Source organism: Odocoileus virginianus, chromosome 2 (assembly GCF_023699985.2).
Source record: "Odocoileus virginianus isolate 20LAN1187 ecotype Illinois chromosome 2, Ovbor_1.2, whole genome shotgun sequence".
NCBI classification, from domain to species: Eukaryota; Metazoa; Chordata; class Mammalia; order Artiodactyla; family Cervidae; genus Odocoileus; species Odocoileus virginianus.
Genome location: NC_069675.1, coordinates 69,027,278 through 69,054,146, shown reverse-complemented (window position 1 = coordinate 69,054,146; position 26,869 = coordinate 69,027,278). Strand labels below are relative to the sequence as shown.

The window sequence follows — 26,869 nt, the reverse complement described above, 5'->3', positions numbered from 1 at the left end:
GATTATAAAGTAGCAAGCATAGCAAAATCTTGACACAAAGTGAGGTCGTGAGGACTGTAACATCTCCCTTTCCTTATTAGGATGTAAATTACCACACTGGGCAGAAGCCTGCTTTTGTAGTAGCAGTCAGCCATGACCATTTTTTCCCAGGAAAAAGAAACCCCACCTCACAAAGGACCAAAGTGTAGGCCTGCTAGCATGACTGTCCACAGGTCTCCAGACATGTTCCATTGCTTCAGTTCTCTACCTAAAATCAGTTACAGATGGGTTCAATTCTTGAGTGAATCCTAGTAACTGGCCTGAATTCAAGGCAAATTGAAGAAAATGAGCTGGTATGAGCTTGGGTTGGCACCAGTGCAGGGCCAGTAAAATGGTGACACTGCCCTACAATGACATCAAGCCCAACCAAGGCTGCCGGACTGGACTTGCGATCCAGCGACTCAGAATCCCACTTACAAGTGCTTCCTTGGTTTCTAACGTATACTACTACCTTAATGGGTTCATCTAATTTCTAACATGTAATCCTGGGATGCAACATTTTTCTTTAACTCAGCTTAACTGGGGTCTCCACAGCCTCTCACAGGGACACTACTGACACCTCAAGCGGCATTATTTGATAGATACCTGATACTGGAATGGTCAGAATGTTTCCTCTACCCACTGCACCTGCTATCCATGAAAGCTAGATCAGACATGTAGATATTTCACTTTAGCACAACTCTACAGGAATCCAAGCTGAGCCAGTTAGCTGAACCAGTATAGACTGGTGGAGCACACTGACGCTGACAGGCGGGCGTCACACGACTGGTGTTACTGGAAGTCGACTGACATCTTGAAGGTCACTTCTAGACACTACTTTTCACACACAGCTGGAGTTCTACAGATAACACATCATGTAACTGAAGGGTAGTTTGAGTATTATCTCTTACTAGCTTTAGTTACTAGTTTTTGTACGGACTTGCATATTATATCTCAACACTTCTCTCCATTTTTTTGAGTCTCAATGCATATTTTTGGTTTCCTTTGGCTGCTTGAATCCTGTCTACAGCTTCAGCTTTAGAGCAGGGTGGGTGGAGGGGGAGCCTGTCTTAATATGGATAGATAATGTTGCTGGACTCATGCCTGTAGCGTTGCCAGCCTGTTCCCAAATGCCATCATTCTCAGAATGGAGCATTTCCCACAGAGACAGGCATACCTGCTCCACCTTATTCCAGAGTGACCCAGTTGTCAATTATACAGATATTTCAATGGTTGGATGACCTCTGAGCATTTTAATATGTCTTATCTCTCCTGAAGGAGTTTGGATTTAAGTGAACACTTAAAAGTGATGAATTCTCATTGTTAGTTGCCTTCCTGGTTCTGCTCCCAAAAGGACTTGAGGGTACAAAGGACCTTGCTTTTCTCTATCTGGTGTTCCATTCTTAACCAGTGGTTTCATTGCCCAGACCTGAGGTATAAGAAAGAATTTTCACCATTCAGTGTATGAGCAAATACCTATTGAATATTTTACCTATTAGAATTAGGAGTTGAGAAATGTTGGATATGCCTCAGTATAATATTTTTACTATTTTAGTACACAAGTTATTAATTTTTAATAATTTTTTTACAGCAGTTTTAAGTTCACATCAAAATTCAGCAAAAAGCACCATATCGTTGCCCCTGCACTTCAGTTTCCCCCACTGTCAACATCAGTGAACCTATACTGACACATCAGTATCACCTAACACTATCACCTGAAGTCTGTAGTTTACCTTAATGATACTTTGTATGATTTAAATCTTTTTAAATTTATTAAGACATTACCTAATATGTGGGCTATCCTAGAGAATATTCCATATACTCTTGAGAAGAATATGTATTCTGCTGTTGTTGGAGGGAATGGTCTGATTGGTAGGCTGGTCAAAGCCTCTGATGCCTTATTGAGCTTATAATAAACACATTATTGAATTATGAATTCACATTATGAATTATTGAATCCAATTACAAATCAGTAAGAAAAGCACTAAGCAACAATAAAAATATGGATGAAAGATACTTCATAAAAGAAATGCAAATGAACAATAGACTTGGGAGGAAAAGTCCATTTCACTGCCAAAGAGATGCAAATTTAAAATAAGATACCACTTATTTTTGCCTATCATGTTGACAAAAAAATTTTTTTAAGTGATTTACTCAGTGAATGCTATGATAGAAACTGGTATAATGTTTCTAGGAAGTAATTTAGTAACACTTGTCAAAAGCCTATAAAGTTTAATATTACTTTACCAAGTAGTTTCACTCCTACAAATATATTCTAGAAGATAGAGAAGTAAATAGAAATGTGAACAAAGATTTACATATAACAACATTTATTGTAGCAGTATTAATCATGAAAATTTTGGATATAAACTGTCCAACAATAAGATGAATATTTCAATAAATTTTAGTAAAAAGCAGATGAGAAATGGCTAGTCAAAGGGTGATTTAAAAAACTTTAATGACAGAAAATTGCTTATTATTAATTGAGCTCAACTTATTGAAACATGGGCTACAATAAAAAATACAGAAAATAATTGTTGACAAGGATGTGGTGAAATTGGCACCCTCTTACATTGGTGGTGGGAATGTAAAATTGTTAAACAGTTGTGGAAAACAGTTTGGCAGTTCCTCAAAGAGTTAAACATACAAATAGCATAAAACTCAGCAGTTCCATTCCTGAGTGTTCCCAAGACAAATGAAAACATACATCCACACAGAAACTTGTACACAAATGTTTGTAGCACTATGATTCATAAAAGCCAAAAGGTGGGAAAAGACATAAACAGAAGAATGGACACTCAAAACATGAGTGAAAGAAATCAAGCACGAAAGGTCACATATTTTATTGTTTTATGTGAGATCTCCAGAATAAGGTAAATCTGTGGAGACAGAAAGCCAATTAGTCGTTGCCAGGGGTTGGGTGAAATGCGGACGGGAGTACTTACTTTCAGGGTTAACGGGTGTTCTTCCAGAGTGAGAAAAAAAGTTTTTCAACCAGAGAGAGGCTGAACAACCTATGTTGCACAACACTATGAATGTACTAAACATCACTGAATTGTTCATACTTTAAAATAGTTAGTTATATGTTATGTGAATTTTGCTCAAAAGCAAAAGCCCTAAACAACATAATTAAACACATTCTGCTTTCCGACCCTACCTTCCCGCAAGAAAGAGAGCGTGGTAAACACCTCTCCAAGAAAACCACCCCGAGCTAATGTTCTCTGACACAATGGTAGGTAGCGTTTGCAGCAGCAGAATGAAGTTAAATCAATGGGAAGATGTTAACCTGTTTTGTGGATGCCCACAGGCATCCCGGTGTGTGTTTGGTAACAACACAAACCTCGGATTTCAAACCATTCAGTATCATGGTAATCCAAGTCTATGCCCAGACCAGTAACGCTGAAGAAGCTGAGGATGAACAGTTCTATGAAAACCTACAAGACCTTCTAGAATTAACACCCAAAAAAGATGTCCTTTTCCTTATGAAAAAAAGAAAGTGAAAGTGAAGCTGCTCAGTCGTGTCAGACTCTTTGCGACCCCATGGACTGTAGCCTACAAGGCTCCTCCGTCTATGGGATTTTCCAGGCAAGAATACTGGAGTGAGTTGCCATTTCCTTCTCCATCTTTCTCCTTACAGGGGACTGGAATGCAAAAGTAGGAAGTCAAGGGGAGGGAGGTGGGAGGGGGGATCGGGATGGGGAATACATGTAAATCTATGGCTGATTCATGTCAATGTATGGCAAAAACCACTACAATATGTAAAGTAATTAACCTCTAACTAATGAAAATAAATGGGAAAAAAAAAGGAAGTCAAGAAACATCTGGAATAACAGGCAAATTTGGCCTTGGAGTACAGAATGAAGCAGGGCAAAGGCTCATAGAGTTTTTCCAAGAGAACACACTTGTCATAGCAAACACCCTCTTCCAACAACACAAGAGAAGACTCTACACATGGACATCACCAGATGGTCGACACCAGAATCAGATTGATTATATTCTTGGCAGCCAAAGATGCAGAAGCTTTATACAGTCAGCAAAAACAAGATCAGGTGCTGACTGTGGCTCAGATCATGAACTCCTTATTGCCAAATTCAGACTTAAACTGAAGAAAGTAGGGAAAACCACTAGACCATTCAGGTATGACCTATATCAAATCCCTTATGACTATACAGTGGAAGTGAGAAATAGATTTAAGGGACTAGATCTGATGGAGTGCCTGATGAACTATGGATGGAGGTTCGTGACATTGTACAGGAGACAGGAATCAAGACCATCCCCAAGAAAAAGAAATGTAAAAAAGCAAAATGGCTGTCTGAGGAGGCCTTACAAATAGCTGTGAAAAGAAGGGAAGTGAAAAGCAAAGGGGAAAAGGAAAGATATACCCACTTGAATGCAGAGTTCCAAAGAATAGCAAGGAGAGATAAGAAAGCCTTCCTCAGCAATCAATGCAAAGAAATAGAGGAAAACAACAGAATGGGAAAGACTAGAGATCTCTTCAAGAAAATTAGAGATACCAAGAGAACGTTTTATGCAAAGATGGGCTCAGTAAAGGACAGAAATGGTAGGGACATAACAGAAGCAGAAGATATTAAGAAGAGGTGGCAAGAATACCCAGAAGAACTGTACAAAAAAGATCTTCATGAGCCAGATAATCACAATGGTGTGATTACTCACCTAGAGCCAGACATCCTGGAATGTGAAGTCAAGTGGGCCTTAGGAAGCATCACTAGGAACAAAGCTAGTGGAGGTGATAGAATTCTAGTTGAGCTATTTCAAATCCTAAAAGATGATGCTGTGAAGGTGCTGCACTCAATATGCCAGCAGATTTGGAAAACTCAGCAGTGACCACAAAACTGGAAAAGGTCAGTTTTCATTCCAATCCCAAAGAAAGGCAATGCCAAAGAATGCTCAAACTACCGCACAATTGCACTCATCTCACACGCTCATAAAGTAATGCTCAAAATTCTCCAAGCCAGGCTTCAGCAATATGTGAACCGAGAACTTCCAGATGTTCAAGCTGGTTTTAGAAAAGGCAGAGGAACCAGAGATCAAATCCGTTGGATCATCGAAAAAGCAAGAGAGTTCCAGAAAAACATCTATTTCTGCTTTATTGACTATGCCAAAGGCTTCGACTGTGTTTGATCACAATAAATTGTGGAAAATTCTGAAAGAGAGGGGAATACCAGACCACCTGACCTGCCTCTTGAGAAATCTGTATGCAGGTCAGGAAGCAACAGTTATAACTGGACATGGAATAACAGACTGGTTCCAAATAGGAAAGGGAGTACATCAAGGCTGTATTTTGTCACCCTGCTTATTTAACTTATATGCAGAGTACATCATGAGAAACGCTGGGCTGGAGGAAACACAAGTTGGAATCAAGATTGCCTGGAGAAATGTCAATAACCTCAGATATACAGATGACACAACTCTTATGGCAGAAAGTGAAGAACTAAAGAGCCTCTTGATGAAAGCGAAAGAGGAGAGTGAAAACGTTGGCTTAAAGTTCAACATTCAGAAAACTAAGATCATGGCATCTGGTCCCATCACTTCATGGCAAATAGATGGGGAAACAGTGGAAACAGTGGCTGACTTTATTTTTCTGGGCTCCAAAATCACTGCAGATGGTGATTGCAGCCATGAAATTAAAAGACGCTTACTCCTTGGAAGGAAAGTTATGACCAACCTAGAGAGCATATTAAAAAGCAGACATTACTTTGAACAAAGGTCCGACTAGTCCAGGCTATGTTTTTTCCAGTGGTCATGTATGGATGTGAGAGTTGGCCTATAAAGAAAGCTGAGCACAGAATTGATGCTTTTGAACTGTGGTGTTGGAGAAACTCTTGAGAGTCCCTTGGACTGCAAGGAGATCAAACCAGTCCATCCTAAAGGAGATCAGTCCTGGGTGTTCATTGGAAGGACTGATGTTGAAGCTGAAATTCCAATAGTTTGGCCACCTGATGGGAAGAGTTGACTCATTTGAAAAGACCCTGATGCTGGGAGGGATTGGGGGCAGGAGGAGAAGGGGACGACAGAGGATGAGATGGTTGGATGGTTACATGGGTTTGGGTGGACTTCGGGAGTTGGTGATAGACAGGGAGGCCTGGTGTGCTGCGGTTCATGGGGTCTCAAAGAGTTGGACACGACTGAGCGACTGAACTGAACTGAGCCGAGGGACCCCACAAAATGTCGGAGTCGCCAGGGGCTTGAAGCCCTCGTCTGACCTGGATTCGCCCGGGCGACTGTGACCCGGGGAAGCTCAGGCGGTCGTCGCAGAGCAGGCAGTGGAGATTGGGTCTCCCCGCACACCCACCCCGCCACACGGCAAAGCCGAGCCGCACACACGCAATGGGTTCTAGGTGCGTTTCTTTGTTTTAAAACCCCGGGAGCTTCTGGTGGGCAAAGGATTGTGGGCTGGCACGTCAGGGCCCTGGAAGGAGACGCAGGTGTGAGGCCGGCAGGGGCGGGGGTCTGGGGGAGGCGAGCGGCCCGACTGCCGCCGGGCTCCGGGCCGCGTCGGGCGCCGCCCGCCCCTGGGCCGCCCCGCTCGCCTCCAGCAGCTCCGTGGAGCTCCAGCAGCTTTGTATCTTTCTTGCTCTTAGGAGGAAAGGATCCCGACAAACACGGGTTAATTGACTGAATGAATGTCCTTCCTATCAGGAGGAAAGTAGGACTATATTGGCGCCCGCGGAGACAGCGGAGGGAAACAAGGAGCGGAAATAACTAACGTAAGCCTTCGGCTTTGCAAACCCGGCCGGCGCCTGGCGAGAGTAGAGCAAGTGGGCATGCTGGCCAGGCTGGAGAAATCAGGAGCAGAAGTCAGGGTCGGGGGCCGGGTCTCTAAGCGTCCGCAGTCCTGTAGAAGCCACCGCGGGTGGAGGGCCGGGGGCTGCCGTTTTGTAAAAAGCACGGAAACGGAAGGGACCTGTGTGGTCTGTGTTTCCTTGCTGCAGGCTGGAAAGCGGGTCCTTTGGCAGCGTTCTTTGCTCGCATTTCTGTCTCCAGGTTCCTCTGTTCTGTGCAGCCTGGAAGAACTTCTTTAGAAGGTGGGCTCCTCAAAGCTTTTGAGACCCTGGAGTGTGGCTTTGGTAAGTATTAGAGGGACAGCAGCAGCCGCTACTAGCAGCGGGGCCTTCGATAGCTCAGTTGGTAGAGCGGAGGACTGTAGTGAGTGAACTGTGGCAATCCTTAGGTCGCTGGTTCGATTCCGGCTCGAAGGACTTCGTGCGTTCTTTTTAACCTTCTCTTCCTCGCAAGAGAAAGCTTACCTAGAAACTGAGTTTGCGCACTGCCTGTGTTCCTTGAAAGATATATACGGTCAACACTCGAGGTGTGGTTATGTTGTCTTGTGGGTTACATGCAAAGGAGTGCTAATCTGTGCTTTTAAATAAGGTTTATTATTGCTTATGTATAATTATTATATGCCTGCTTTTAAAAATCCGGTCCGCGGTCCCACTGCACTCAGTGCTAAGCCAAATGAATTTCCCCAACCGCGGCGGGTCCACTGGTCAGCGGACACCGCAGAACAACCTGTAAGGCAAAAGGAAAGCAGCCAAAAGCAGCTGGGGGATTAGCTCAAATGGTAGAGCGCTCGCTTAGCATGCGAGAGGTAGCGGGATCGATGCCCGCATCCTCCACTCGGTTTTTGCCCCGTGCATTGGAAGACTTCCCCAACCGCGAGTGACTGAAGCTTGTGGGTGTTTTGTAATACACAAAGGAGTACGGTAGGCAATGATCAGCTTCACACGCGGCCCTTTTATTTTGCAGGTGAGTCTTTTCCAGGGTCCTTTTTGATCACTGCCTTTTTCTCCTCCCGGTAGCAAGGCCGTTAACCGTTTTCCGAGAAGGCGCGGGTGGAATCCTCCCGCCGCGCCTGCAGGTCGAGCCAGCAAACAGCCCCGGCTCAGGTACCCGCTAAACGTGCGAGGGAACCCCGGTGTGCTGACCAATGGCAGCGCGCCTTACTGGGCGGGTAGCCAGCTGTGCCCGCGGCCAATGGGCGTGAGACTTCTTGTTTCCTGGCAGAGCGGGGTCCCGGCACCGCGGCGCTCGGGTTTTGTTTCGGTCCTGGGTGGAGGGCCCGGGTGCCGGGGCCCAGCTGGCGCCTCGCTAGCGGGAGAGGGAGCGGGATCACCGGCCCGGAGAGAGGTGAGGGGCTCTGCGTGGAGTGCGGGCCCCGGCCCCGCCCCCCTTCTCAGCCCTCGACGGCCCGCAGCCCCTCTGGAAGCCCACCCGGCTGGGGTGGCTGAGCCACCCCGCCCCTCGCCCGGGCTGGTCCCGCCCCACCCCAACTCCTGTGGCCTCACCTCTGACCCCTACGCCCTGCCTTGTTAGCCTCAAGTCCACCCCTACCCATCCCAAGCCAGCAAGCCGGGGCAAGCTCGGTCCGGGTGTGAGGGTCCTTCGGAGTTGTGGGTCGAGAAGCCATCCCCCGTCCCCAAGTAGGTCTCTATGGGTCACTTTTGTCTAGAGATGCTCAGACTACTCATTACTCACCCACAACTACCAGGGTAGCTTTTTCAGGGGCCTCAGTGCTTAGGGGGGCGGTGTGGAATAGACTTGTACCCTTAGGGGGATTAAGCTGTAGTCTCCATGTGAGCAGGTGGCTTCTGCCCAGTTAACTTTGGCTTGGCATAGGCCACATGTCTAGTTTTCTTTCATAATTAATAGGCATGGGGTAATTAAGAAAAAAAAAAAAAGTACCAGCCCTTCCAGGGCTCAGGGAGCAGCAGAAGAATGCCGGGTCAGTATTTGTGAAAGCAGAGGGGTGGAGAGAGAGAGCTGTCCATCTCAAGTTAGAAACTTGGTTCTCTCCTTTCTGCTCTTCTCCAGAGCAGGGAGCCAGTCTAGGAACCGGAGATCCAGAATGGCCCATCTTTCAAGCTGGTGTTATGTTGTAGTTGGTGTATCATGGCTAGATTGGGCAGTTGGACCTCTCTATCTTCTCTCATCTTTGGGCTGCAAAGAAGCTTAGAGTCTAGTGTTTCTCGACATACTTAAGTCATTGAGTATTTCATTTTGGAATAGCCACACTGTGGTAAAATAGGGTCCTTTGAGGTCAGTTACAACCCTTAGTGTGGGGACAGAATATTGCTTATTCTTGGCCTTTGCTGGAAGGCCACATGTACCTTTTTTAAAGGGGGAAGAGAGCCTCTTCTTATGGTACTCCCTTAGAGGAGCTCTCATTTACGCAGTGATACCCAAAGAACACGTTTTCATTTTTCTTCCCTCTCCTCCCTACCCCATGTTTTTCCAAGCTCTCAGGGCCTGAGTGGTGCAGGAGGATGCTTTCCCAGCCCCACCATGGAGCTGCGCTGTGGGGGATTGCTGTTCAGTTCTCGCTTTGATTCAGGGAACCTAGCCCATGTGGAGAAGGTGGAATCTGTGTCTAATGACGGGGAAGGAGTAGCAGGTGGGGCCTCAGCCTCCACCAGCAGCATTGCCTCTTCCCCTGACTATGAATTCAATGTGTGGACCCGACCGGACTGTGCTGAAACGGAATTTGAGAATGGGAACAGGTAAGAAGAAAGTAATGGAGGGTGGGAGAAGGAAGAGAGGCAGGCCACACGAACCTACTTCTGTTAGCCCTTTGAGAGTTCGTGCCAGCACACCATCCTTCCTCTCCCACCCCATCCCCCTCCTCATTCTCTACCTAGTAGCCCTTTCCCGGTTTGGCTTGCTCCAGTCACTGCCCCCCCGCCCCCCACATAGCCCCTCTCCAACCCTCCTGTGTAGAATGATGTGTCTCTCCTACTCTGGCCCTCAGGTCATGGTTCTACTTCAGCGTCCGAGGAGGAACTCCAGGGAAACTGATCAAGATCAACATCATGAACATGAACAAGCAAAGCAAGCTGTATTCCCAGGGCATGGCTCCCTTTGTGCGTACATTGCCCACTCGGCCACGCTGGGAACGCATTCGAGACCGGCCTACCTTTGAGGTAAATTTTCCATGAGGAGGAAAGACAGACTTGGGTCCCTCTGGTGCCAGCTGGAGTCTGAGATAAGCCCCTGCCTCGGGAAGCCCAGAAGGAGCTGGTTGTCACGGGGTATCACAGAGGGAGGGGTGTTGGTAAAAGCGAGGAGAGTGTGAGGTCAGCTCCTGGTGGTCAACCAGTAGGCTCTTAGTTCTGACACCAATGGTGTGTTGCCCCTCCCTCTTCCTCCGCTGCTCCTCAGATGACAGAGACGCAGTTTGTGTTATCCTTCGTTCACCGTTTCGTGGAAGGCCGTGGAGCCACCACCTTCTTCGCCTTCTGCTACCCGTTCTCCTACAGTGACTGCCAGTACTTGCTAAACCAGCTAGACCAGCGCTTTCTGGAGAACAACTCTACCCATAGCAGGTGCCAACCCCATTCTTATTCCTATCACATAGTCCTGGACCGCAGAGCACCTCTGCTACACCTGGAACTTGCCCTCAGAGCCCTGACCCCAAACCTCATCTGTCCTTTCCTCTGTACAGCATGTGGGACTTCGGGTACCCCTGACAAATGTTTCTGTGTGATCTTGACATCCCACCATCCACTCATCACCTGCCTACTTCAAGTCTCTTAATATCCTAGCTCCCATCAATCACCCAGAATTTAGCCAGCACTGCCACTGTTCAGCACACATTTGTTTTTTCCTGCCCCAAGAGAGGCCACCTCTCTGTGTCTATGCAAAGTAGTCTATCTTAGGGCACCATAAACTGGGGAATAAAACCTTAACTTCATCCTGTCCTGTTCCCTGCATTCTGACAGTGTAGACCCGACCCAAATCCTCAGGCTCATTTAACACTGTGAGGGACTAGAAGGCCCCAAAGGTTAGGGTGAAGGACCAGATCCTACAAATCCTGGGCTGGTGACCATGCCCACTGGTTGGTAGGACTTCAGGGACTTCTGGCTTAATGACTTTTACACCTCCAGCCCTCTGGATACCATCTATTACCACCGGGAGACCCTCTGCTATTCTCTGGATGGACTTCGTGTAGATCTACTGACGATCAGTTCCTGCCATGGGCTTCGAGAAGATCGAGAGCCCCGTCTAGAGCAGCTATTTCCTGATGCCAGCACCCCCCGACCATTCCGTTTCACAGGCAAGAGAGTGAGTAGAAATAGCATAAAGGTAGTACCCTGGCCTTGGCCCAGCCCCGAGCACCGCTGGTAGGTTGAGCTCATATTATCCCTCGGCCCCGTGGACACGACCTCAGCCTGTGTTCTTAGGCAGGTGTGACAGCTCCTACTCCAGTTGCATACTCAACCAGCTGGAAATCCAATGGCTGTTTCCACCTCGTCCCACCGCCATCCCCACATGGTTACCCTGGAATGTAGAGCAAATGACCTAATAACTGCTCTCCTCTTCACCTCAGATATTCTTCTTAAGCAGTAGGGTACACCCCGGGGAGACTCCATCTAGCTTTGTCTTCAACGGTTTTCTGGACTTCATTCTTCGACCTGACGACCCCCGGGCCCAAACCCTACGTCGCCTGTTTGTTTTTAAGCTGATTCCTATGTTGAACCCCGATGGGGTCGTCCGGGGTCACTACCGGTAAGAAGCATGCCCAGCCACATGAATTGTCCCGTCCCCTCATAACCTGCATCTCAGTGGCAGCTGTTAGCCTCGTATCTAGTGTCTGTGTTCCCAGTCCTCTTGCACCCTAACACAGGCAAGTCTCTGTGATCATCCGGTGAGCCGAGAACAAATACGATCCCATCCAGTGGCACTTTCTAGGGGAGTAAAGCCAGCATACCCAGAGGTCCATCTGGGTAGAGGGAGCTATCTTTTAGATTTCTGTAGGAGGGATAACAGCTGACCAGGGAGAGGGCCAACATCAGTTCTTTCTTGTTGCAGCTTCAGCCTCTCGTTTCATAAATCAGTTTCCTTTCCATCTGCCATGTGTCTCCTTCGCTGGACCAGCCCTCAAGCCCCTGCTTTGGTCCTTGTCTCCCTACAGCACAGACTCACGTGGAGTGAATCTGAACCGTCAGTACCTGAAGCCTGATGCAGTCCTACACCCGGCCATCTATGGGGCTAAAGCTGTGCTTCTCTACCACCACGTGCACTCCCGTTTGAACTCCCAGAGTCTCTCTGAGCACCAGCACAGTTCCCATCTCCCTCCTGATGCTCCCCTCTCTGACCCTGAGAAAGCCGACAGTCTCCAAAACAGAGCTCACCTTGGGCGCTCGTCCAGTGGGGATAAACCTGAGGCATGGACACAGACTGAGGCAGCCGAGCAGAAGCCCAACAGCGTGTGGATTATGCCACAGGAGTCAGCTGAGGTGGAGCAGCTGGCCCCCGATGCCATCCCCCCCAGAGAGAGCGGTGTTGCTTACTACGTGGACCTGCACGGACATGCTTCCAAAAGGGGCTGCTTCATGTATGGAAACAGCTTTAGTGACGAGAACACCCAGGTGGGAATCTGCAGAACGTCATGTGAGTGTGGGGAGTGTTGCAAGTCAGGAGATGAAGGTCAGGCCATGAACGGAGGGAAGAGGGCCTTCTGGCAGTAAGGCGTGGGGCTGGCAAGAGGCAGCTTATTCTGAGTGAGCTCCAGGGGCCAAGAAGGGGCAGCACCTCATTGTGTTACATCATGACCTCTGAAAGATCAAGCTACTAGCATCATAGGTTTTCTAGAGTTTGGAACACCAGGGGAGAAGGAGAATTTTATATTATCAGAGAGAAGGGCTTAAAAAGAGGTAGAATCATACCTTCCCAACACCTAGAAATATTGTCAAACATTCAGTGAGGATGTAAGCAATGCTGACTACTGCTGATGGTTCTGAAGGTGTCTGTCTGCTGTGTGAAGGCACATGACCCCACACTAGGCATCTCTTCCTTGCCCCATCCTTTCTTTCTCTCTGTCTCTCCTTCTGAGTTGCCTTTTTCCTCACCCAAACAGGTGGAAAATATGCTGTATCCAAAGCTCATCTCCTTGAACTCAGCCCACTTTGACTTCCAGGGCTGCAATTTCTCAGAGAAGAACATGTATGCCCGAGACCGCAGAGATGGCCAGTCTAAAGAGGGAAGCGGCCGGGTTGCAATCTACAAAGCCTCAGGGATAATCCACAGGTTGGGTGGAAACTGAGATACAGTGGACGAAATAGCTGCCCAAAGAAAACAATAACCCAGTGTAGGGTGTATGAGGGGCAGGGGATGGATGAAGTCTTCCCAAAGGACAGATTCACAGTTTGTGGTGTTGTCTTTAAGTCTGGGACAGTACCATTTGGGGGACCTTTCTTCTGTGATAAAGTGCCAGGGTCAGTTGCTAGTTGCTGGGGATCAGCCCTTTCTATTTGTGCACACTCTACCCCAGCTGATTATCTCATAGACCACCTAGTCTGTCCCCCATGGTTCTGTCCAGATTCTGTCTGATAAAGGTCTCCGTGTCTTAGCTACACACTTGAATGCAACTACAACACTGGACGCTCAGTAAACAGCATCCCTGCCGCCTGCCATGACAATGGGCGTGCCAGCCCCCCTCCCCCGCCGGCCTTCCCCTCCAGATACACTGTGGAACTGTTTGAGCAGGTATGAATGCAGGGGATGAGTGGGGAAAGGGGAACCTCAAAGTCTGGAAAGGGCTTCACCTCTGCCACCTGACTCTCAGGTCGTCTGAGGCAAGGCTCACCATTGTCGCCGTCTCACCTCTCAACCATGGTGGTGGTTTTCCTCAGTTAATAGGCACCAGGCCTCTGACTGTAAAGGTATCGAGGGGATGAATGGGCACTACTCTGATCCCCAGCCCTGCCATAGAGACTCTCCTAGCACAGCTGAGTCACATTCTTTGCCTGTGAGCTTATCTTCCCCCTTCTATTGGATTAATTCCCTACTGAGTTCAAAGCACCCCCTCTACAGAGGTCCTGATGATCCCGGTGTCCTGGGTCACATGAATGGAACAGAAAGAACTGGGTTATAGAAGAGATCTCAGTGCCTTCTCCTGCTGGTAGAACTCCTGCCTGGGGCCATCCCGAAAGCCCACCTGCCCCTGCTTATAATGGACGGGGGCCCCAGACGGGAAGCAGTCTAGGGGACAGCCCTAAATCCACTTTGCAGTAAAGAGCCTGAGCACCACAGTTGACAGAGTCATTGAGCAAATGTGAGGCCAGCCTCTCCTTCCCTTCCACTGGGCTGTGCACCCCAAGCCAACACAGCACCCATGAATGGAAACAGCTTCCTGGGGTTGGAAGACCAAGACACTGAGCCAAACTGGACTCCCCACAGGTGGGACGAGCTATGGCCATTGCAGCTCTGGACATGGCGGAGTGCAACCCGTGGCCCCGAATCGTGCTGTCGGAGCACAGCAGCCTAACAAACCTCCGGGCCTGGATGCTGAAACACGTGCGCAGCAGCCGAGGCCTGAGCACCACTGTGAACATGGGTGTCAGCAAGAAGAGAGTCTCTCGAACTCCACCCAGGAGTAACAAGTAAGACGAGCATCGGGGAGGGAGAGGCTGGGGCACTGGAACAGGGCTCTAGAGCAAAGAGTTCCAAGGGATTTGTGTGATTCCCAACTTCGAAAAGAACCACATGGTGAATGTTTCCAGGGTGAATACAGATTAGGAAGGTTAGTGCATTTTTCAGAGAATGGGATCCTCTTCCCATTTACGGAGCACTACATACTTCCAAGATGTTGGAAAAGCAGGTTTAGGGGATTCCCTGCTCCAGAGCCCTGCACAAAAAAGAGTAGAACTAGGGTGGGGGTCCCCAGGAGTGGGTCTCACCTTCCCATGGTTGTGAACGTCTGAGGGGCCAGGGCAGCAGCAGGGTGACAACGGGGACCTCACTGGGAGTTAAAGCTGCCCAGGGCCAGCCCACATGGCTCTTAGTATATTCTCAGCAGGAGTGTGCACGTGTGAACAAGGGCCCCCAGGCAGCCTGAGATGCCCCAGGTTAGATTCCTTATCCGTGGACACAGATTCCTCCCTGCCACCTCAGAATAAGTCCCTGAGCCTTTTCACCCCAGAGGTGACGCTGTACTGGGCATCAGACCAGGGAGGACAGTGCAAGACAGCCTCCTGGCCCAGGATTAACTGGTGTCTGCTTCTTGCAGCGGACTGCCTGTTTCCTGCTCTGAAAACACCTTGAGCCGCGCACGAAGTTTTAGTACTGGCACAAGTGCTGGTGGTAGCAGCAGCAGCCAACAAAATTCTCCACAGATGAAGAACTCCCCCAGCTTTCCTTTTCATGGTAGCCGGCCTGCGGGGCTGCCAGGCCTGGGCTCTAGCACCCAAAAGGTCAGCCACCGGGTGCTGGGCCCCGTCAGAGGTAAGCTAGTCTGGGAGCCCCTGCAACAGGTGTTCGGTTGTTTGGGGCATTGCTGGGGGAAGTGAGAGCTTGAAGATGCACACTCAGCCTGGGACCAAGGGGTGAATCAATAAAATTAGTTTGTAGCAGAATCTGTAGCCTCTTCTGCGACCTTGGTGTTCCCTGCGGCACGAGCTCCAGACGGTACATGTGTGGCAGAGGCGGGAGTCCAGGGTCTTGGGTTTCAGCAACTGCTGGGAGGCAGGAAGTGCCCAAGGAAGACTCACTGGCTAGAGCAGGGTCATGCTGAGACATGGAGCCTCCACGTCAAGGACAGGGTCGGTCAGTCTTGGGAGCGGGAAGGATAAGGAGGTTTCCTCACAGTCAGTCGCAGCACCATGCAGAGATGGTGAATCCTACCCAGGGTCTCTACAGCTGAACTTGTTCCTGGCTTCAGAGCCTGTTCAGAAAGTGTTAGAAGGATGCTAGCTTTTCCAAAGAAACATCGAACAACTACAGACAGCTTCTATACTAGGCTTACAGTCCAGCCCCTTCCAGCGGTAGCCACAGTCCCTCAACTGTGCCCCTAGGTTTGGCCAATAAGACCCTACTTGACCAGAAACAGGTGGGCCTTTAGGGAAAAAGAAGAGAAAGGGACTTCAAAGCTGTTCCTTGGGAGTGACCTGGACTGGAGTAGAGTGACTATTGCAGTGGTATTCCTGGAAATAACACTAGATCAGCAATCAACATAGTACGTGGCTTCTGGGCTACAGCAGTCTGGCCAGAGTATAGAGATTTATACACTAGAACTCAGCTTTGCTGGTCTTCAAGCTGCACTTGTCCTTGTCAGCACTTCCTAGCTGCTCAGCTTGCAACAAAGCTTTTGGTGCAGAGCAGAAACTTGCCCTGGCGTCAGTGGCTGTGGAAATGACCGCTAATTAGAGCAGCCACAGGGGAGAGAGAGGTGGTCCTCACCAGCTTTGACCAATAAGATGTTGTCCCTGGCAGACCCCATAATTACCTCTGCTTAGGTTCCAAGCCCCACTCAGAGAGTCTGTCTTGACTGAGAAAGGACACTTGTACACTGTTTTTGAGTATTAAAGCAGTAATAATGCATTATATTTAAATAGCATTAAACAGTGAACAAAATAGTACCGCATATTTATTTCATTTAATCCTTACAAGGACCCTGAAGATAGGTGGTATTTCCATTTTTCTGATGAGGAAGCTGAGGGTGCTGAAGGTTAACTGGCCCAAGGTTGCATAGCTATTAAGTGGCAGTTATTCAAACTTATGTCTTTTTGCGTTCTGGCATAGTTTAATTTCCTATCTTAAATCTGGATATTTTTTCTTCTTTTAATTTCTTTTTCTCTTAACACATAGGAATATGAGCACCATAAATCTTTCCTGACTACAAAAGGAAACAGTAAAGAGCCTCTTCTAGGTCGTCACTGAAGGATTCTGGGCAGTTTTTAGTCAATATTTTATTAACATCTTCCCTGCTCCACCCACCCCCCACCCCAATGTAGACTGCTGTATTAAGCTCCTTGAGTGAGAAACATGTATTCTGTTTCTTTGTGACTTCCCCAGATAACTAATAGAAAATAGGCACAGTCAGTACAAAGTAATTCCTGGTGGACTGACTGGAAACTTCATAAGGGACACAGGGCTGTAAACACAGCAGAAAAGTGCACTGTAAGCGGGGAACTCGGGGGCCACTGTTGTCTGTAAACACAAGAGTCATCACCCAAAGGATGATCAGTTGAGAAGTGGTTTTGAGGAATGGGTGTGGTTTATAGTTTAACAAGAACACTCCAGAGATGAGAGTGATAGCCAGGACCAGCGCTATGTGTAGAGAGGATGACAAGCAGGCACACTAGCTGATTCGAAGAGCAGACCCTTCCCTATGGAAATCAGGAAGAAAGGTGGGAGGAAGAAGCCGAAATGTCTTGAAAACAAAAGACATGGGTTAACAAGACATATGGCAGTGACTGTGTTTCTCATGATGGGAACAAAAGATCTGCTTAAGCGAGCTGTCTGTGAACTGTTTATATAGAAATCAGGCAGGGATGGGAGATGGGGTCTTTGCAGTAGTTTATACATGAGATGACAAGTGCCTGTACCAGGGTCTATGAAGGTATATAATAGAAACAAGTGGAGGGATTCAGTGGTGGTGGAAGAGAAAGACTGAGAGAGCTTCATGGTTACAAGCTAAAGGAGTATGTCATGATCACATTAAGACATTGTCTGAAGAAGGGTGCTGAGTTTATCTATTTTAGACATGCTTGGATATCATGAGCTAGCTATATGGAGATGGCCTACAGGCAGAAAAGGGCTTCCCTAGTGGCTCAGCTGGTAAAGAATCTGCCCGCAATGCGGGAGACCTGGGTTCGATCCCTGGGTTTGGAAGACCCCCTGGAGAAGGGAATGGCTACCCACTCCAGTATTCTAGCCTGCAGAATTCTATGGACTATGTAGTCCATGGGGTCGTAAAGAGTCAGACACAACTGAGTGTCTTTCACTTTCACAGGCAGAAAAAGGGCCAAACTGAAGAAAGGTGACATCAAAGTTGTATATAAGAGCCCTCCACATACACGTGCAGGTGAAACCAAGTGAGAAGCTATATTCCCCAGGTAAATGAGCTTAGAAGCAGAAAGAGAGCTGGTCTGAGAATCAGGACACCCTGTGGACTTGCATAAATATTTGTAAGAACAAGAAACTATCTCTGAATTCAAGAGGTCAGGAAGGTTCCTAATAATGCCAGACAGGAATACTGTAAGGTGCTGAAAGAGCAGACCCAGGGATCTTGACTCCTGTGTTCTGAGCATTTGCTGGTGCTCCAGTTTTTGCCACTTCCATCTAAAAGTCTCTGATAAGACTCCAGGATGGGAGACTGGCCTTAGCTTGGGATAGGGACCTCTGATGCATACTGTGGTACTGGACTTGGCATCTTAATTCACCTTGGGAAAACTTCATTTTGTCCTGTGCTGTAGCTTTGTGACATCTCCTGGTTCCACACACCTGGCTCCTGGGCCCTCACCACATCTAGGCATCCTTTGTCTTCCAAGATAAGAAAACCATGACCCTCATCTCTCTGAGATCTAACTAAAAAGCATCTGTAAATACACCTTCCAAATCCCCAAATTGGGATTGCTGAAGGTTTTTTTTTTTTTTTTTTAACTTACGAACTTATTTTTAGGAAAATTCCCACTAATGCATAAAAAATGATATCCCATGTAACTGGGATAGTTAGGTTAGTTAATGGCAGTCCTTTATTGGCTAGAACAGAACATGCCCAGAAAACTTCAGATAAGTTTTAGGTATCCTAGTTAGCAGCTCAAGGCATGGCCTCAGAGAACTAACTAGTCTGGCTGGGTCTGTCCTCAGAGGCTGGGGGATGCCATTTTAGAAGCCAAAAAGTAGCCAACTTGGGGTGAATAGAAATGTTGCAGGGGCAGGAGGCCGGGAGAGCCCAAGTAGGCCTTGCCTCCCAGCACTCCCCTGGCTGTAGTGCCAGAATGACTGGGGAATAGTGAATGCCATTGCTAAAGTGGGCAGCTAAGTGGTGTGAAAGTGGATGCAGACAGTTCAGAGGAGGACCTGCTGGATAGAGGGTGGAGAGTAAACGAGCTACTCCTCCTGTTGGCTATGCATTCATGAAAACAAGACGGGGGGGCTGGGGGTAGAGAGACACCAGCGAGGTGCCCAGGACACAGGACTGAAGAAGGCACTTGCGCTCAGGATCAGGCAAGGACCTGGACCTCCCTAAACTGCACCCGAGGCACTCCCCTTCCAGCCTACACAGCAGGCTACTGGTGTAAAGACCAGGCAGGGACTTGAGAGTAAAGCAGGGAGCCTTCAACCATCAGCCTACCACGGCCACTCTAATCCATCCCAGCTCTGGCACTTAAAGCTGAGATTACCAGAACTCTTTCCTGGCCTCCGTGATGCCTTGTCTCCGCTGGCTGGCAGCTTTTGGTGGAGCACCTCAAGGCCGATGATGAGTAGAGGTTCCTTTGAGAAGTGAGTCAAAGGACATAGGAAGCCTCCAGCTCCATCACCACTTTTACCTTTTCCCATGAAAACAAAAGTTTCATATAAAGTAGCTGTATGCCCTTAGACTAAAACTTATCTGATGGCAGGAAACATTTCCTAACACATCTGTTCATTCCCTTATCACCTAGCAACACGCTTGGCACTTAATAAATGATTTCCAAATATTTGTTGAACAAAATAAAGGCAAGAAGCTGGGAGGTGAATGGAGGCTTGTCTGCCTATCCACCCCTCAAAGGACATAAATCACATCTGTGATCATCCTAGGGATCCAGTGAGACCTGAGTGCTACTTGGAGGGACAGTTCTAAAGATGTCTGGGGAAAGTGGGGATGATGTTGGACCTAAGCACAGGGTACACAACTGCTCCAGAATTGTGAGCCCTCAGAGTATCCATTCTGACTCACACGGATGGTGAGGGCAGTCTAGTTCTGCGTCTTGGGCCTCTGCCCAGGACTGACCCAGATGGAACCTTGGGGCTGATGACCACGCTGCACCCTCTCGGAACTGATCACAGATGCGCAGCTGGTCCCATCACCACTTGCGCTCAGCCTTAAGCGGCCATTTCTAGTTTAGAACCAAGTTGGGAGTTGGAGCTCCTCCCTTTAATTCTTGTCACAATGAGACTGGATAAGCCTGGATGACCCCAGGGCCCAGAAGTCAAAACATGAGAAGCTGGGCTGTGTGCTTACGCTGCCAAATTTACAGGCAGGCCCCGCCACATCTTAAGACAGGCTTTTAAGTGATGACATGCTACCTTTAAATGCCTCCCATTTTTTAGATCAGGCCTCTCCTAAAGCAAACTTGTCTCCTATCCTGAAACTCTCTTTAGTGGCAGGATTCCAGAGATGCATTCTTAATATCTCTCCCTTGATCCCTACATTTCACTTGGCATTTTTTATATCATTTGCCCATTTTGCTTTGTATCTTCTTGAGTGTCACTTGGTTCCTTATTGGAACCTACAAACGTCCCAGAGGCCTTCACTCTCTTGCTTGCACTCTTTTATCCTTTCTTGGGGTAGGGTGAAATTTCATCCCCTAACATGGTTCCAGCATCCTTCTGTGTATAGATACTTCTCAGATCATCTATTTCCTGCTGTTTCTCCCTCTGTCATAAAGTTCATTACTTGAAGTGACTCGAGTGTACGGTCACTTGACAGCATCTTGATATCCCTGTTTTGACTGAAGCCACAACCAAGGTCTAGGCTCTGCAGTACCTCTGAGTCTTTGGTGGTGGATAATGTTCTAAGTTATTTGACTGTGGCCATGAGTCTCTGGCTTCGGTTGTTTTGTTAGCATCACTGTGCCAACTCTTACTAGCCCCCTAAGGTCTGGTTGTTTTTGACTCCTGTCTGTGGTCTTATACTCTAATTAGTACCCAGCATCTCGGCAACCTCCTCAAAGCTAGAGTAGCTTCCTTCTGAGATCTCTCCCTTTTTTCTCATCCTTTTTCATACAAGTATCAGTTTTTTAAAATTTGGTTTGGGAACATTCCAGAAGTACCCTTGTCACTGCTAGTGTAGTTTGACAAGATAAAACTCCTGTTACCTACTTCCTACTTTTTAGATGAGGCTTTTTACATGTAACACATGTTGCTTTGTCAGAAGTCAGCTGGCATCCTGTAACCAGCATCAAATTCCACTCCACAGAAGTTAATGGCTTATTTGGTTGAGAACATTTGGAGCCTGCTGTCCCCCTATGATAAGGACGGACCTGCCATGCCTCAGCACCTCCCTGCCGCTTTTCATCACCATCTACCCAACTGGGACCCCACCTTTCAGAATCTGTAGCAGTGAGGCTCTAGCCACAAAGAAGGGACCAAGAGAGTTGCCCCATAAGAGTATAACCATATGCCCTTAAGACAGGGACTGTTGAGTCAGCTCATGATCTGCAGTGGGTGTCTGCTCTCCAGGCAAACAAAATCTTTACGGTCTTTGTTTTTCCAGGCGTACTTTACAGACCCTGAGATATAGTGTTGAAAAACACCAGGTCCCTACCCTCAAGAAACTCAAAGTTTCAATCAGGACATTAGCTAACATATGTGCCAGGCACTGTTATAAGTACTTTACATATACTAACATTTAGTTAAGGAGACAGAAACCATAAACAGTTACTTGCCGAGGGAACAAAGAACAACTGAAGAAAGAACAATTAATTTTACTGTTAATGGTCAGGGAGGCTTTCACAGAGGTGACATTTGAGATGGGACATTTAAGATGTCCAGAGTTCACTGGAAGAAGAAACAGGCATTGCAGAGGAACAGCAGAGCCAGTAGCCACAGAAGCTATAGCAGAGGATCAAGTCAGCATCCTACTAAGGGTGTGTAGACTGGACCGACAGTAGGTGGGGCTTTGAATGCCATGTTCAAACATTTGGACTTTATCCTGTAAAAGACCTTTATCTCCCCCTTGTCTGAGCCAAAATGATTTTTGATCAGGTCTGTATTTTAGAATAATAATTTCTGGCACCTGGTGTGAAGGATGGATTATAAAAGGGAATAGACTCAAGCTTGGGAGGCCAGTGGAGAATATTTTTTTAAAAGCCTGGATGACAGATAAAGATTGTATCTGCACACTGGTAATGGCAAAGGTGAATAAAGGGGGAACTCAAGGCAGTGGGAGAGCTGTCCAGGTTTGGGTTAAAAACAAATCTAAATGTGAAGGAGTCGAAAGATGAAAAAAAATTTCTAGCAGATTTTTCACCAAGATAGGGAGAAGGAAAGGAAGCAAAGGGTCATGAGACACTGTTTGGGTCATGAGACACTGCTAGGTAGAAACAACCAGTAGATAGTTAGAACTGCAGCTCAGGAAAAAAGGGCGAGAGGGAGACTTAGGAGTTTTGACCACATAGAGCAGGAGAGGATAGAATGGTGAGGGATACTGGCATTTAGGGGCAGGACAAGTAGTTGAAGAGGGGCATTTAGAGGGAAGAGAAAAAGCCAAGCTCAGTAACTTAAGAATGAACTGGTGTGAGTAAGCTAGCTAGCTACAGAGGTGAAGTGGGATGAGGGCTGGATGAACAAGGAAAGCTGCAGTAAGTTATTAGGTCTTTCTACCCATCTTAGATTTACTTCAGAAGAGGGATGCTGGTGTGATAACAAGCTGGAAAACAGGCATCTGCTGACAAGGGAAAGCCAGTGGGGCAGTGGAGTGACAATACCTCACTTATTTGCCTTTTTATCTGCTTGTGTCCCTTTCACTCAGAGCCCCGAAGCCAGGATAGGAGACGGCGGCAGCAGCCAATGACCCATCGCCCTACTTCAAGCAGCCTGGCCCCATCCCCAACTCCTGCTAGTTCTAACCTAGCCTCTTCACACATGGGCTCCTGCCTACTGCCCAACTCACTCAGCATATCAGGTCTGTACTCACTGCCTCTGAAATCTGGGTTGGTCAACCCCCTTCCTTCCCTACCTCCCAGGGTGTAGGCCAGAGTCCTGACTAGTCTTGAGGAAACCCCTCCAGCTCTGCTGCCATGTGACCTGCACCTCCTTCTGACTTCATGTTAATGCAGGCCACTGCAGATCAGGGCCATCAGTTATCCTCCTGGATTATCCTAAATCCCTAAACTAACATCAGTGCCCTTGTATAGGAAGCTGGAATTTTATGAATGTATAATAAAATAAGTTACCACTTACTGAGCATTTACTATGTGGCAGGCACTGCTCTAAGCACATTATCTTATTTAATCTTATTTTTACAGTTGAGGACCCTGAGGACTTTTCCTACCTGCTTTTATTCATACTCCCTGACTCCAGGAGCTGGGCAACATTAGACAAAACTGAAGAATGAAAACAGTATAGGCCTTTTCACCCGTCATCACCACACATGTTATGGGATCGTGTCATTCACATAGAGAGCCTAGACCATCTGCTTTCCTTTTAAGTTCTAGACCCAGCCATGTAACAAGACTGGATGGGAATGATTTCTAAGGCTCCAGTCTGACATCTTCTGCCTCCCCTAGGGCCTGCTACTCCCAACCTGTTAACTCTCTTCGGTGGGTAGTCCTGAATCCACCGGTCTTGGTGCTGCTTGATCCTTAAATGCTTACACACACAACTGGGATAACACTAACAAATTCAAAGCAGTTCAGCTTGAGTGGGTTCTAAGTCAAGCTCCAAGTTGCCATTCCACCCCTTGGACCAGACTAGAGCATGTGGTGCTTCTGACAAGGGGCAGTTTTGCACGACAGTGGACATTTGCCAATGTCTGGAGAAATTTTTGGTTGTTACAGTGAGGAGGAGGCAGGAGAAGAAATGCTATCTGCTGAGTCGAGGCCAGAGATGCTGCTAAACATCCTGAAACACACAAGGCAGCCCCCCACAACAAAGAATAATCCTGTCCAAAATGTCAACAGTGCCAGTATTGAGAAACCCAGATGGAAAGAAAGTTACCTCTTCTCCATGGCCCCGTCCTGATCCCAGTTTCCTTTGTTCCCTAGGGAGCAGCTGCTCATTCCTGTCTTCAGGAGACAAGACAGAGGCCGTCATGGTGATTGGGAAAGGTCTGCTGGGGGCTGGACCTCGGATCCCCTGCATTAGGACCCGACTGCAGGTAACATTTTGGGGTCTTCCCCAGCCCCCAGCTAACAACTCTTGGCAGATCCCAGCAAGGCGCTGTTCACCTGGGGAGCGGGAGGGAAAATGCCCAGCACTGCTTTACATCCTTGCCCCACAGCCATAGCAGGGAGCTGCTCTGATGCCTGAATGCCTGTCTGTCAAGTGCCCCCCGTCCCCTTTAGCCAGGTCTCTTGCTTGCTTCCAATCCCAGCATCCCTGCCAGATATACCCTCACCTCAGCCTGCTAGCTTTGGCTTTGCCTGCCCCTGCCCTTAGCTTCTCCTCTCTTTCTGCCCAGACCTGCCCGAGGAGACTTCCCGCCAGGAGGGGTCCCGGATTCCCCAGGTAACACATCTGGTTGCTGCTCCTAGGACCAGCTGTGCCACCCACTCCGATTCAGTCCAGATCCCCATACTAGGCTGACTGAAGTTGGGTATAGGCAGAAACTGCCTGGATGGGTGAAGCTTAAGCTGCTCTGGCAGGGGCTGAGGCAATGAAGGCTCTGAAGTAGACCTATTAATACTCCAACATCTTCCCACATCGTGCTTTTCTACTCCTCCAGATCTTGGCTGTGGTATAGCCATGAAAGCTAAATGCTGGGTCCTTTGGCCTCCCCTAGTTAAGTAAAGCTTGGACTGTATAATCATAGACTGAACCAGAGTTATTTAGCTATTATCCTGCCTGACCCTCTCAGCTAGGCATAGTGCCCAAGAACTCAAGGTCCTGGTACCCATGCTGACCCCTATACTACACTCATACACGTGAAAACTAGAAGGAAACCTAAAAGCAAAAACGTCCATGGAAGAATCCAGCCTCTTAGCCTCCCCCTGTCCACACAGGCTAGGCCCAGGTTGGCCCAGGGCTCACCACCGACTCGCAGAGGGATGAGAGGCTCTTCGGGCCCCACATCCCCTATCCCCCAGACCAAGGAGAGCAGTGAGCCGGAGCTGGGACCCCGCTGCACACCACGGTGAGCACCAGTGTCCAGCCCCTCATTCCACCTCTTATTCCCGTTTCTGCCATTCAGGACCATTTTCTTCCTCCCTTTCTCCCTTTGACCCCCTAAAGACTAAATGTACCTCCAATAACAATCCAGTCGCTGACTTTTTTTCCATCACGCTCTCAGTCTTCACTCCAGCAGATAAGAGAACAACTTCCAGTCAGGGCCTCAGGCACTCCTGTCAGACCACTGTGCAGTGCTCAACCTACGTAGCCTCCCCCATCTTGTCTGTCTCCTGTCCCAGCCCCTGGCTAAAAGACCAGAAGAAAGGCAGAGTTTTCAACCCTGATTCCTCTCTTTTCTCTGTTGCAGGCTGCCTCAGGCCAGGCCCCCACGGCCCCGCTCCGCCCCCGCCTTTTCTCCTATTTCCTGTAGTCTGTCTGACTCCCAGTCTCGGATTTGTTATAGTGGGGGGCCCTTGGGCCAAACCGAGGTTTGTTTTGTCCCTAAATCTCCCCCATTCACTGTTTCTCCCCGGGTCTGATGCCTTGACCTTCAAGCCCAGGGCATGACCCCACAGTGGGGAACACAGTGACAAATGTGCTAGTTCCCCTTTTCAGCTGCTGATTCCATGTGACAACTCTATGTAACTTCTTAGAACACCCACCACACTGTTCTGAGACATTACAAAGCATTACCTTGAGACAGGACAGAGCAGGGACCTGCCACCCCTTCCCTCCCTCCACAGCACAAGATTTTGGGACCACAAAAAAATATATATTTTTTTATATTGGGGGGAGGGAGTAGAAAACAAAGTAGCCCCTATACTGGGCCCTATTCAGTGGCAGCTTCTTGTTCCATAGGGTTAAGGAAGACTTTGAGGAAATAAAAGTTGTTTGGAAAAATCCAGGTGTAGTTGCTTTGTATGTTGTGATGGGTAGAAGGGATGAAGTGAAGTGTGAAGGCCCCTCACACCCTCCATCTTGCCTCAGACTATGTCCTGGAACCCTAGAAAAGAGGGGGAAAGACCCGAGGTAAGGAAAATGCTGCAGCTTTCCTCTGGGGCTATCCTTTAGAATCAACTCCCATCCAGCCTGTTCCCCCCCCTTACAGTTTTCACCCACTGTTACAGGTTGGTTTACAAGCCCTTCAAACAACCTCCCCCCATCCCACTCTTATCTATGTCTTAGGTCTATAGCAGCCACCCCCAACATAAGCGCCCTGTGCCCCTGAAATAGAATTCTCTATTTCTACAACCCCTCACAAAAAGAATTATGCCTAAATAAAGACCTAACAACCGTGGAAAAGTAAGGACTATTTTAAGTGAAGAGCCCAAATCCTCATACTTGGATGGCATCGTCATTACCTTTATTCCTTAGGGTGTCAGTACCTCCTCGCACCCATACTATCAATTTGGAAATCGGCAACCACATGAATATGGCGACTGAGTTGACAGTACCCACCCCGTTCTGGCAGGGAGCAGTTTAAGGGGGAAGCGGGTAGGGCACGCGCTACTTTGTGTGGATAAAGGGGCCCAGTTCTGGACTGTATCATGCTTGGCCCAACACGTTCCGATTTGAAGTCTCGAACCCTGTAGGCCCTGGCGCGGCCTTCCCGCTCACTCTCCAGAGGCTACGCGCTACAGCCCCCGACCGTTACCTGGGGCAGAGAAACCGCCACTTTCATTCCTGCTTCTTGGGATTGTTGACGGCCACGTAGTGATAGAGAACGACAAGCAGGAAGAGCGACACGCCCAGCATGTTGGCGAAGATGGCGAGCTGCACGTCCGTGATCATGCTGAGGAGAAGAGGAGCGCCTGAGCCGCGGACCAGGGCACTCCTCGCCCAAACCAGGACCCGTCCTTGCCCCCCCGGTCCAGTCACCGCCTATGGGTCGGGGATCGCGCCTGCGTACCTCTTACCTGATCAGCTGGGCTCGGTTCCGACGCGGTCTGGGGTCTATCTTGAGGTAGGAAACCTGAGCCGGAAGTTTGCCGCGCCAATTCGGCTCCAAACCAGGGATTTCCGGTTGTGAGGCTCGGCCGGTAAGGGCTCTCTAGCCTCAGCTTCTCGCCTGCTCCCGCGT

General features: G+C 48.4%; 2 protein-coding genes and 2 non-coding genes across 14 annotated transcripts; 3 read left to right on the top strand and 1 right to left on the bottom strand.

The window, feature by feature from the left end:
- Positions 1-6,601: 6,601 nt before the first annotated feature.
- Positions 6,602-25,689, top strand: AGBL5 (AGBL carboxypeptidase 5). Of its 10 annotated transcripts, XM_020886193.2 has the most exons (17): positions 6,602-6,746; positions 6,972-7,106; positions 7,839-7,925; positions 9,276-9,536; positions 9,785-9,956; positions 10,195-10,358; positions 10,920-11,097; positions 11,363-11,541; positions 11,948-12,404; positions 12,893-13,062; positions 13,386-13,521; positions 14,215-14,417; positions 15,044-15,258; positions 22,493-22,645; positions 23,727-23,839; positions 24,684-24,814; positions 25,157-25,689. In XM_020886193.2, exons 4-17 carry the CDS (start codon positions 9,322-9,324, stop codon positions 25,326-25,328), a joined length of 2,658 nt encoding a protein of 885 aa, XP_020741852.2. In that variant the 5' UTR covers positions 6,602-6,746; positions 6,972-7,106; positions 7,839-7,925; positions 9,276-9,321; the 3' UTR covers positions 25,329-25,689. The 10 variants fall into 10 exon arrangements, with proteins under 10 accessions (XP_020741852.2, XP_070306553.1, XP_070306536.1 ...); XM_070450452.1 differs by lacking the exon at positions 7,839-7,925 and having other exon boundaries at positions 7,024-7,106; XM_070450435.1 differs by lacking the exon at positions 7,839-7,925.
- TRNAY-GUA (transfer RNA tyrosine (anticodon GUA)) lies at positions 7,150-7,238 on the top strand. Its single transcript is given in 2 exon segments — positions 7,150-7,186; positions 7,203-7,238. It is a non-coding gene; the product is annotated as a tRNA-Tyr (tRNA).
- Positions 7,583-7,655, top strand: TRNAA-AGC (transfer RNA alanine (anticodon AGC)). Its single transcript has one exon. It is a non-coding gene; the product is annotated as a tRNA-Ala (tRNA).
- Positions 25,540-26,813, bottom strand: OST4 (oligosaccharyltransferase complex subunit 4, non-catalytic). Of its 2 annotated transcripts, none has more exons than XM_020886197.2 (3): positions 26,699-26,813; positions 26,444-26,581; positions 25,540-25,792 (listed from the first exon to the last, which is right to left on the bottom strand). In XM_020886197.2, the coding sequence occupies exon 2, from the start codon at positions 26,578-26,580 to the stop codon at positions 26,467-26,469; it is 114 nt and encodes a 37-aa protein (XP_020741856.1). In that variant the 5' UTR covers position 26,581; positions 26,699-26,813; the 3' UTR covers positions 25,540-25,792; positions 26,444-26,466. The 2 variants fall into 2 exon arrangements, with proteins under 2 accessions (XP_020741856.1, XP_020741855.1); XM_020886196.2 differs by having other exon boundaries at positions 26,706-26,813.
- Between the last annotated feature and the right edge of the window lie 56 nt (positions 26,814-26,869).